This window comes from Rhipicephalus microplus, chromosome X (genome assembly GCF_043290135.1).
Source record: "Rhipicephalus microplus isolate Deutch F79 chromosome X, USDA_Rmic, whole genome shotgun sequence".
Lineage (NCBI taxonomy): Eukaryota > Metazoa > Arthropoda > Arachnida > Ixodida > Ixodidae > Rhipicephalus > Rhipicephalus microplus.
The window spans coordinates 307,182,491-307,194,689 of NC_134710.1; the positions used below are offsets into that span (position 1 = coordinate 307,182,491).

Genomic DNA, 12,199 nt, shown 5'->3' on the forward strand with positions numbered 1-12,199 from the left:
CTATCTCGTGGTGTTTTCTAATAGTAAGTAGTAAGGGAGTTGTTTACATAAACACACATACATACACATGCACTCACACACATGCGTGCGTGTATGTAATGCTTTTCACATGTCTTCTGAACATATGCATGTAAGCCGCCTAAGAGGAGCAGGTAGAATGAGTCAACGGTGGTATCGCTCATAAACGTAATAAAGGCGAATATCAGTTTTTAAAACTTCCCGCTTCTATGTATCGTAGATTGAAGCCAGAGCGCATGCTTGAGCGGGTGGTAAAGTGGAGAGCAGACCAGCTCCCTTCTCCCGGAAGCCCATGTGTGTCCTAGTACACCTGCTATAGCTTTGATTGCTGCCGTTCCACTTGCTTTTGAAGCACATCCTGTGCCGTCCTCGCAACTGGTCGTGGTCCCGTGACCTCTCCGGCTTCGGCACGTCGTCTTACAATTAATCGTATTGATGTAAGTATAGGAAACATTTTTTGTTTTTCGTCGCCTATTGCCGAGCGCGCACGAGAAAGAACCGTGTGTGGGTCGATCCTTGTTTATGTGTCCCTCCATATGTTTTCCTGGCTGCTGTTCATTTAATATTCTCTGTGTCATGTGCTGCCGACTCTAAACATTCTTCCGGAGCGCCTATAAACTAAAGACAGTCTTTTTCGAGAGGTGAATTTCCCGCCGCCTGCTTCTTTCTGAGTTGCTTACGCATGCATGCTTGCGGTGAAAAATAGAGAGAAAAGAAGAACGACGTCTGTGTTGCTGTTTCGTGTTCTGTGCTTTCACCTTATTGGCCCCCTTTTCTGTAGCCGGAGCGTGGTGTTCGCCTAGCAAGTTCAGATGCATAGAGCTCTCAAGTGTCTTGTCAGGACATCCTCGAGCAGATACGCTCCCCTTCTGGGGTCCAAAGGGCCCCCGATAAACTCCGTGTCGACCGCCTTCTATTCAGTCACACAGGTACGGCTCGAATTTCGCATGTGTGCACGCTTTTATCGCGCTTGTATTGCGGCTGTAGACACGTAGGGAAACATGCGATCGGTCCTGTTTCTCCCTCGTGTTTAGTCGTGTGGTGCAATATTCGTTAAAAACCGAAACAAACGTTCAGATTCGTGGTACATTTGATAAGAACTTGCCAAGATCTTCAGACGTAAAGGAACGCGATGAACACACTACAAGCGCACCGCACAGTACACTTTTCCTGCTTTCTCAGTAGTCTGATCGGGCGAAGCTGTTAGCAGTTGGATGATTTTTAAAGAAACACTTGCGGGTAGATGGAACACTTGCGTGCCAGGTGTGTTTGAATAAACCATGGCCTGAGCCACTCGGGTAACGCGAGTTCAGTGCACACTGTATCTGGTACACTGCCTTCAAGAGGAAGTGCTGTAGTCAAGCATATGGGAAACAATGGCTAAAATGTATTTAAAAATTATCTCAGCTCATTTCTTTTTTGTTTTCAATTTGCGCATTGTGAGCGAGTGCTAGGAAATTTGGGAGGCTGTGGTGTTTGCTTTATAATTTATTATGATTGTTTGAACATGAGATTTAAAGTGATTATAGAGGAACATTAACTAGCGTGGCCTGGTCAATTACAGTTCTGGAATGCAAGTTTATTGCACACAGGAACCAAAGCAGAGGCCAAAGGCTACATGGCCTAAGAAAAGGCATCTGCTATTCTATTTCATGCCAGCCCAGTCAAATATACAAAAGATCATATTATGGCCGTACATTTGAATACATACTCAGCTACCTTTATGTGAGCAGTGGGAGAAGCGAATGTTAGTAAATAACATGAACTAAAACTGAGCATTTGTGTATATATTCCTCAGCATAAAATGTCATATAAGTATTAAAGGGCCACTAATGAGAAAATAATGTTATTCATAAATTAATCTTCCACCATGCCAAAAATTGCCACCATCATTGCTGCTAAAAGGCACTTGGTAAACCCAGAAAAGGTGCAAATGGTAGGCTGTGGTTTATGATGCTGCAAAGTTTGTGCACAAAGCCATTGGGACATTGTGCACTTTAAAATTTTCTTTACCGCTGTGAAACGTAACAAAGTAAACCATTCATGACTACTATCATTAATTTTAATTAGTTGCAATCTTGAACATTATATATATCCTCTCTTGGCAGCAGTAATGAGCGGTCATGACCTACATCACTTAGCAGTAGGTGAAAGTGGCAGATACTTTCGCCTCTTGTTTTTTTTTTTTTCACTTATGCCTGTATCTTCTTCTCTAGCTGTGGTGTTGAACTGCACATCATTGGGGGCTGCATGAGGCTTTCTAATAGTAACACCTTCCCAATCCTTCTCCACTACATGACCACACTGGCTATGTTGTGCCTTTGTGTCTCGCCTTTCTTTGCTGCTGATGCCTTCGCAGATAATGTGGCTTATTTGAAGCCGGTCACATGGGAATAGAAGCTTAATTCAATGAAAGTATTTTGATGACCATCTTAGAAGACAGCCCTGTTAAGTTTGCTCAGAAACTTAAAGTGACGTTTTTGTCTATTAGGACTTGGATGACGACGACGAGTGCCATACATATAAGCAATCTGGAAGCATTTGTTTCACTCAATTTAGGAAATAAAGCAGCGGTAACGTCTTGCTGACTTAAGTACCGAGGAAGGAGTTAAACTTACTGAGTAAAAATGTTGGGGTACAGTTTTGATCAGACACGAAAAAGAAAGCTCACAAAATTTCTGGAAAATTTATTGCAATTTTTGGCACTTTTTTTGCAGTATAGAAAGAATTGATTGATTGATTTGTGGGGTTTAACGTCCCAAAACCACTATTTTATTATGAGAGACGCCGTAGTGGAGGGCTCCGGAAATTTCGACCACCTGGGGTTCTTTAACGTGCACCCAAATCTGAGTACACGGGCCTACAACATTTCCGCCTCCATCGGAAATGCAGCCGCCACAGCCGGGATTTGATCCCGCGACCTGCGGGTCAGCAGCCGAGTACCTTAGCCACTAGACCACCGTGGCGGGGCTAGAGAAAGAATTAAAGGAGCCCGCTAGTATCTAGCTAATTCTTTTTATGTGTAAACATAGACTTGATTGCGTTATCAAGCAGCCACAAACTGAGCACCAAAGCTTTTGCTGAGCCACTGGGAACAAATATTTAAAAAATGCTTTATTATCTATGACATTGCACTGACATATTACTGTGAAAGTTATGGTGTGAAGTCAAGCGAAATTTTTACTTTGACCTCTATTTTCTCTTCATATAGTCAATAGATTATCATGACATTAGCAACAATGATGTTAAGATAATTTAGCATGTATCATCAGTGCTCATGTGTTGCCGGTTTAATGCTTTGTCTGCTTAAGTTTTAGAGGTTGTGAGCAGTAGTTGTGGTCGGTTTCCAAGGCCTGTACATACGCTAAGTTATGTAGACATAGCAAATGTCCATAGGTGGAGTTTTGATGCTGCTTGCTGTGCTGCTGTGTCATCTGTTCTGCTGCTTCTGTGAATCTGCATGATATCGCGGCTGTCATAATGGAGGGCTCAGAAAAATCGTATGACAACCTTGAATCCTTCCCGCAGCTTTTAAAGTGAGTAAAGTGGCTCAGAGAGTGTGTTGCAATGCTCCAGAAACTTTGCAAGGATGCTGCAGCTTGTGTAGCATGTGTCCAAAGAAATTGATGCAACCTACAATTGATTATAGAGCTCGAATTCACCTAGAGTTAAAAAAGCAAAGGCATAACCTGATATGCAAGAAGCCGATTAATCAAACAACACTGAGAGGGAAAGTATGGGAATTCAGAGTTTGACTTCAGAATAGATTCTCTGATCTAGTAACCGACGTTAGTGTTTACACAATGAACTTTAATCTTGCTAGTAACATCAAAGAGTGTGCAATGGAAGTCAGAGGTACAGTCACTAGACAGGATACTAGCAAACTATCCCAGGAGATAAAAAAAGAGATGACAAAACATAAAAGCCTCGAATGCAACTGACAAAATAGAGCTAGTGAAGCTTTTGAAGTTAATCAATAGGCGTAAGGTAGCCAACATCAGAAGAGAGAATCGAGCAGGCTGTGAAAAGCAGCAGAAGCCTAAAATCTGTGAAGGAAAGCTTGTGCATAGGCAAAAACCGAATGTATGGATTAAGGGACAAGGAAGGCAATGTCATAACGAATGTAGATAAGATGGTTCAAGTGGCGGAGAAGTTCTACAGAGCTATACAGCATAGAGTTTCCTAAAATTAACTGAAGGGGACTCTGGCGTTGCGATCGTTCAGCGACCATAAGGATGATGGGCAGTATACAGATTTGTCTAGTCTTCGTACTTACGAGCAACGAATCGTACTTGCGGCTTTCTTTATTGCTGGTTTCGGTTTCGTTTTGAAGGAAAGAATGAACCATTTGAACTTTGTGACCCTATTCGGAATAGTAAGCCTAAAAGAATAAGGTGGTGAAGCACTACCACTGAACATTTGTGGATTTTTGTTTCGTGAGAAAACAGCTCCAAGCCACACGAACACACACAGAGCCAGAAGCAGACTAGAAGTATGAAGATTAGGCAAATACGTGTATTACTCATCATTCCCATGCTCGCTGAAGCTCTGTGCGTTGCAGCTCACATAGACACCAGCGCCAGACTTCCCTCTAGTGTATATTAGGAAGCTCTATGCTATGCAGAAACCGAAACAACCAGGATGATATCATGAGAAGCAATAATAGCCCAGAGAAATTCGACATTCTTCTAATAACGACAGGAGAAGTAATGAAAGCTTTAAAAGGAATGCAAAGAGGCAAAGCCGCTGGTGAGGATAAGGTAACAACGGACCTGGTGAAAGATGGCAGAGAAATTGTGTTAGAAAAACTGGCCACCTTATATTCGAAGTGTCTCTTCGTCTTTAAGGGTACCAGAATCCTCGAAGAACACCAGCGTCATATTTATCCATAAGAAAGGAGATGTCAAGGACTTGAAAAATTACTGTTCGTTCTCTACAAACTATTTACAAAAACAATAGCTAATAGAATTCAAACAACATTAGAGTTCAATCAACCAAAGGATTGAGCAGGATTTCATACAGGCTACTCTTCGATAGACTATATTCATACCATCAATCAGGTGACAGAGAAATGCGTCAAATACAACCAACTTCTATACATAGCCTTCATATATTATGAGAAGGCGTTTGACTCGGTCAAGACATCAGCAGTGATATAGGCACTACGGAATTAGGGCATTGACCAACCCTACGTAAGTATACTGGAAAAAAAATCTGCAGGAGATGCATAGCCACCATAATTCTCCATAAAGAAAGCGACAGAATCCCAATAAAGAAGGGTGTAAGGCAGGGAAACACGATCTCTCCAATGTTATTCACTGCGTGTTTACAGAAGGTTTTCAGTGCCCTAGATTAGGAAGAGTTAATGGAAAGTATCTTAGTAACCTGCGATTCGCTGATGACATTGCCTTGATGAGTAACTCGGGGGACGAATTACATCTCATGATTACTGAACTGGACATGGAAAGCAGAAAAGTAGGACTGAAAATTAATATGCGTCAAACTAAAATAATGTGCAAGAGTCTCGGCAGAAAACAGCGCTTTGCAATAGGTGGAGAGATGCTGGAAGTTGTGAAGGAATATGTCTAATTAGGGCAGATAGTAACCGCAGAACCGAATCATGAGAGTGAAATAACTAGAAAAATAAGGATGGGGTGGATGATATTGTGCAAGCATTCTCAAATCATGAATGGTAATCTACCACTATCCCTCAAGAAGGTATACAACAGCTGCATCTTGCCGGTACTTACCTACAGAGCAGAAACCTGGAGGATTACAAAGAGGGTTCAGCTTAAATTGAGGTTGATGCAGCGAGCGAAGGAAAGGAAAATGACAGGTGTAACCTTGAGAGACAGAAAGAGAGCAGAGTGGGTGAGTGAACAAACTGGGGTTAGGGATATCATAGTTGAAATCAAGAAACAGAAATAGACATGGGCCGAGCATATAGCGCGTAGGCAAGATAACCGCTGGTCATTAAGGTTGACTGACTGGATTCCCAGAGAAGGCAAACACGAGGGGGAGACAGAAAGTTAGGTGGTCCAATGAGGTTAAAAAGTTTGCAGCTATAATGTGGCAACAAAAAGCACAAGACCAGGTTGATTGGCGTATCATGGGAGACGCCTTTGCCCTGCAGTAAGTGTAATCATAGTGGGCAGCGCACAAAAGGAAACACACAAGAGAAGGAATCAGGACAAGCGCTGGTCTAACAACTGAAAGTTTTATTTGAAAGAAAGCATATATATACATGTGTACACAGAAAATCAAGTGCTACGCAAGATTACATCCGATCAATGAAACCAATCTCCTGTTCAGATAAAGAAACAGATGGCTGGCTAACGCAAATGCCAACACTCTTCGCCATGTGGTAAGCCTCAGCAATCTCACGTGTCCTTTGATTATGATGGCGGTCGATGATTGCGGTTTGCTCAAAAGAAGGAATACAACCGCAATCGCGGCAATGGCTGGCGAGGTGAGACAGAACCCCACCCTTTAAAGAATTTTCATGCTCCCGTAGCCTAATATTAATACATCTACCAGTCTGTCCTATGCAGACACTCCCGCACGAGCAAGGAATTTTATAGACTACCCCTGTCGAACAAGCGGTATACTTCTTAACGTGCTTGATTGAACAAGTGCTATCAACCGCCCTCGTAATTCCCTTAACGCGTCTATGAATCTTGCCACATAAGCTACCCAATTTATTCCCACTTGAAAAAACAACGTCAACCCCATACTGCCCCCCAACTTTTTTTAATCGGCTTAAGACAGCGGGTTTTCCCACCGCCTTTCTCGTTTCTGCTTCCGAGCGTTTGCTAAAGAAAGTAAATAGTAACGCGCAGCCCACCAACCAACCAGCAACCTCTCAACGCGAGCAAAAGCGTTTTGCAGTGATTCCCTATGTACATTCCATTTCACATAGATTAAAAAAAGTTGGGGGGCAGTATGGGGTTGACGTTGTTTTTTCAAGTGGGAATAAATTGGGTAGCTTATGTGGCAAGATTCATAGACGCGTTAAGGGAATTACGAGGGCGGTTGATAGCACTTGTTCAATCAAGCACGTTAAGAAGTATACCGCTTGTTCGACAGGGGTAGTCTATAAAATTCCTTGCTCGTGCGGGAGTGTCTGCATAGGACAGACTGGTAGATGTATTAATATTAGGCTACGGGAGCATGAAAATTCTTTAAAGGGTGGGGTTCTGTCTCACCTCGCCAGCCATTGCCGCGATTGCGGTTGTATTCCTTCTTTTGAGCAAACCGCAATCATCGACCGCCATCATAATCAAAGGACACGTGAGATTGCTGAGGCTTACCACATGGCGAAGAGTGTTGGCATTTGCGTTAGCCAGCCATCTGTTTCTTTATCTGAACAGGAGATTGGTTTCATTGATCGGATGTAATCTTGCGTAGCACTTGATTTTCTGTGTACACATGTATATATATGCTTTCTTTCAAATAAAACTTTCAGTTGTTAGACCAGCGCTTGTCCTGATTCCTTCTCTTGTGTGTTTCCTTTTGTGCGCTGCCCACTATGGATAAGTTCCAACTCGCCCGCCTTTCGGTGCTACAAAAGTGTAATCAGTCTGCTGCTGCTGGTAATGATTATAATTTATTACACTAGCTTTTTATCATCCAATTTTAGTACTGGGCAAGGCAGAGTGAGAGTTAACATCATTGTGATATCCTGTTTTCATGAGATATTTTTCTGTGCTATGACCTCACAACGCATAAATTTTAGAGAAACAAGGCCAAAACTCATTTTTGAAAGTCTGTATCGAGGGCACTCTGAGTCTTGCCACTACATGTTATTTTTAGGCTTTGATATCTCAGTACCTGCATTTAGAACAACTAATAGACAGTAAAATAAATAAGTCATTTCAGTAACCCTTTTGACTGGCTGCTGTTGGCAGCATTCAGCATTAGAAATAGTTTCTCGTAATTCTGTAGCCGTAACCTTGACTTTTTAGATACTGTAATTTGATTGTAGTTGACAACATCTGTGATACTTCGAGTTTCTGGTGAAAACGAAACAGGTAATAGTATTCACACATGTTAGGCATAACTGCATCTAAATACCTGTCTTTTAATCATATGAGGACTGCCAACATTTGAGATAGGTTGCAGCTAAAAAATTCGGAAAAGAAAAACAAGTGCTACTATTAGGTGATTCCACTAGAGATTGCACATTCATGTCTGGTCGATATTTTTGGTTTGAATGGGTTTTTTATATGTTATATATGGGCAAATCCAAATTCCTCGGAACCGAAAGAAAAATGCACTCAGTGGGCCAAAAATATTTGAAGGTGGCGGTGTAGGTGTCCAATTGTTGCTCACCGCAGTATTTTTCACTTTTAAGGCTGAATTTATTGTAAACTATAAACATGGTGACCAAAAGTTTTTCTGTTTTAATATACAATACTGTGGACTACTTTCACACTTTCTTGATGCTGCAGTAACAGTTATCAAAAGAGATAAAATGGGGAAAAAAAGGCAAACATGACCCAAATGAAAAAAAGTTTGCTAACTTTGATGTGCCTTAAGGGTGCTTGATATCTCACAAAGAATCGTTAAACCTGTCGCAAATAGAAAAACACCTTTGCAATATTTCTGTAAAAGATAGTTTTTCTACAAGCAGCATAAAAAAAAGACCTCAAAAAGCGAGTTTTTTCAAAAAAACCCATTTTCAAGAAATGAAAAAAAAAAACTCTGGTCTCAATATTGATGGAAATTTTTGTCGAAGAGCGCTTATGTTAATGAATACATAGTTTAAATATCTAATATGTACTCATTTGCTTTGTAAATAAGATATGAGGGGCAAAACTGACCCTTGCTAAGATGGTTATCAGCACGCATTATGGTTGTTATCAGCTCATAAAAATTTACTCTGCTGAACTGTTAGCAAACTTTTGGTAAACATAATAGCAAACTTTTTAAATTTGGATTGTGTTTGCCATACGTTTTGTTCCTTTCGATGACAGCGTCAAGAAACGGTGGAAGTAGTTCCCAGTATTGCGTATTAAAACAGCAAAAAATTTTTGACACAACATTTATAGTTCGCGTCAAATTCAGCCGTGAAATCCAAAAATATTGCGATGAGCAAGAACTGGACGCTCGCGCCATCACCTTCACACATTTTTTTGCTGTTTCTTTTTTTTAAAAATAAAATTTTTCATTCTGTGCACTTTCAATGTGCCGACATAACATACAAAAAACCCAGTCAAAACAAAAATATCGGCCAGACATGCAGGCTCGATCTCTCGTGGAATCACCCTACTGTTGTAGTTATGGAGAGACCAAAAGTTTACCTTAACATAGCATAAAAATTTTTGCTCCATCCAGTACATATATAATGCAGTCTATTGCTTCGGTAAGCATTTATAAAATCCTGAATGAGAGATATTCATCATGTTAAGACTTCACAGGAATGTGTTAGCTTTAGACAAGTAAATATAGTTCTGTGAAGATTCATAGAGAATGGCTTATTTGCAGAAAGGCAGGCCTTATCAATAAATTATCCTGGCTTGCTACTCTACACTTGGGCAGGGGGACAGGGAAACAAAAGAATTAGTGCACGGTACTGTAATCAACGAGGAACATGCTGCATCTACTGTGCCTGTGCTGTTTCATAGATGTGCTCAAGTGTTCAGAGTTCAGACTATGAAATTTACTATATAATGACAAGCAATCATAAAAAAGCAAGAAACCTGAATCTGTCATGTGTTTACTGGTACAAAAATTCTTGGGAATAGTGACTGAGCTTGCACCAGACACTCAGTATTTGTTAAAATCTTTTCTATAACATATGATTTATAGTTATACTATATTCAAGAGGCTCTGTCACAGTTTTACTTTTTGGGAATAGTGACTGAGCTTGCACCAGACACTCCGTATTTGTTAAAATCTTTTCTATAACATATGATTTATAGTTATACTATATTCAAGAGGCTCTGCCAGTTTTACTGATGTTTTTGCTCTAAGGCTATTCCCAGAATGTCAACAACTACAGTGAAAACTGTCAAAAATGGCAAAAACTGCAATGAAATGTTGTACATACAAGCAATCTATTCATTCAGTAAGTTCCAAGATTCGAGAAAATACAAGATATTCTCATCTCAATTTTCGGCATTCATCATTCTCATCTTTCATACTTCGTCACATTTCCCTGTGCATAAAAGCACAACATCGCAAGAAATGTGGAGGCACATGAATTCATTGAACATGATTTCTTACGAATATGTTTAGCTCTCTATCATTAAAAAGACATAATTTGATTTCAAAACATTGTACCGACTGATGACCAATGAAATCCGCCATTTAAATAATGTGCCATTAGATGTGAATGAAATTACAAAATGTAGGAAGTTATGATTGTTGCTTTTGTAATTTAAGTTCATTTCATCTATGGGCCTTATTAAAAAAAAAAGTAGATAGTTAATGAATTTCACTAAGCATTCAAAGATAAGTAGGAATGTAAAAACGAGAGAACTACGCTCTCTTCATTGTGTTTGCGTCATGGTGATGTAGCGATTGCGGGGCTTGGCTGCTAACCTGAAGGTAGTGACTTAAATGCCAGCTCTGTCGATTGCATTTCAATGGAGGGGAAATGCTAGAGGCCTGTGGACTGTGCAATGTAAGTGCACATTAAAGAACACCAGATGGTCAAAATTTCTGGAGCCCTCAACTACAGTGTGCTTCATAATTATGTTGAGAATTTGGGGAGTAAAACCCCATATATTATTATATTAATATTGATTACGCGTTGCTGGAGTCAAGCAGGAGAGCAGTAGAGAAAGATAAAAAAAAGTTACACTGCTTTTAGAAAGTTCACTTTGGATCACTGCTTGCCAAACATCTAGTACCCAGACACCTCGGGAGGTGGCACAAGTGCAGACCTAAACATTTCTTACTTTACTATACCTCCTTCAGCGCTGGTGGCTATGTTTGTGTATGTAGCTTATTTATTCCAGTTGTGTCAACTTGTGGTGAAAAGAGAGCAAGATACATTGCTGAATGAATGAACTGAACTTTTGCTATAGTCAATATATGTCTTGACTTAATATTAGTGTGTTATGCATGGGTGCAGCCGATCACTTTTGCAAATGCACTACAATGTTTGATGAGTCTTTCGACATGCCACATTCCAGCACCAACATCATGATCAGTACTTTTATTTTCTCGAAATGAATGCAACCAAAAACAAATGACCCACACATTTGGGGCCTATGATATTCTTTTTATGTCAAAATGGAGCGTGAGTGAGTGCAGACTATTTTAATATTTAATTATGTGCTAGTTAGAATTATTGACTGAAACTTGCGTAAAACTACACATTGGTTTAATTTGTTTCTTGGAAAATAATATTGAGTGCCTTAAAATAATGTGTGAATTTGACATGCTCATGGACTATGCATCATAACTCGCATCTCAAGGGGATGTTGTTCACTGTAGATTACATCAATGATTCACTGTATTGTATCCCTTGTAGCCCGCTTGTACAGGAAATGATTACTTAGATTATTTGTTCAGTTGAAGGGAAGAGAAAAAGCTTAATTGCTTGACCATGTTCCTGAATGGAAATGTGCATGCATCTGTCAGGCGCACAATGTTTTAGGGCTCGTTTAATCAGACTTCAGCCTAATAGCTTTATGGGTACACCTACAGTCAGGTTTTCTACATTGCTGGTACTGTCATTATCATTATAATGTCTTTTGTTTGATTATGTATTTATGGCTGCTAACTAGGCACATACTGCTGTTGCATATTGGTTTCATTATTTTGGCTTATCTATTGGCTTTCTTGTATGTTTGACTCTACATTCTTTTTGCTTGATATTCATGAGACACTGCTTAGACAGGTTGTTCATATTTGCTTTCATTTTGTTTCCTATACTTCAGAACAAGATGGCCAAGATGGAGGTGGCAAAACGAGTTCAAGGAATGCAGGACAGTGTGTGGTGAGCTGCTTTTTTAATGATGTAATTATGACAGGCCATATGGCATTGGCGCAGTTCAGAAAGAGCAGCTCTGGGAAGTGTACAGAAAGACATAATCTGTCCTTAACCATGAAAGGTTTGGAGCATTCATATAATAATGAGGCAGCTGAATTTCGCAATTGTCATGTGCAATGCTATATCTCGTGCCCTTATTCCTGTGTCCAACTGCGGATGAACCTCATCATGCATTAA

The 12,199-nt window shown here is 40.2% G+C and overlaps 1 protein-coding gene across 2 annotated transcripts in view; it reads left to right on the top strand.

Annotated features, from left to right (window-relative positions):
* Positions 1-294: 294 nt before the first annotated feature.
* Positions 295-12,199, top strand: part of Kyat (Kynurenine aminotransferase) — a 95,003-nt gene continuing 83,098 nt past the window's right edge. The window contains exons 1-3 of one of the 2 annotated variants that reach the window (XM_037413794.2): positions 295-455; positions 800-947; positions 11,910-11,968. In XM_037413794.2, coding sequence (XP_037269691.2) covers positions 831-947; positions 11,910-11,968 — 176 coding nt within the window. In that variant the 5' untranslated portion in view covers positions 295-455; positions 800-830. The remainder of the gene's footprint in view (positions 456-799; positions 948-11,909; positions 11,969-12,199) is intronic. The other variant, XM_037413795.2, reaches the window with a different exon arrangement.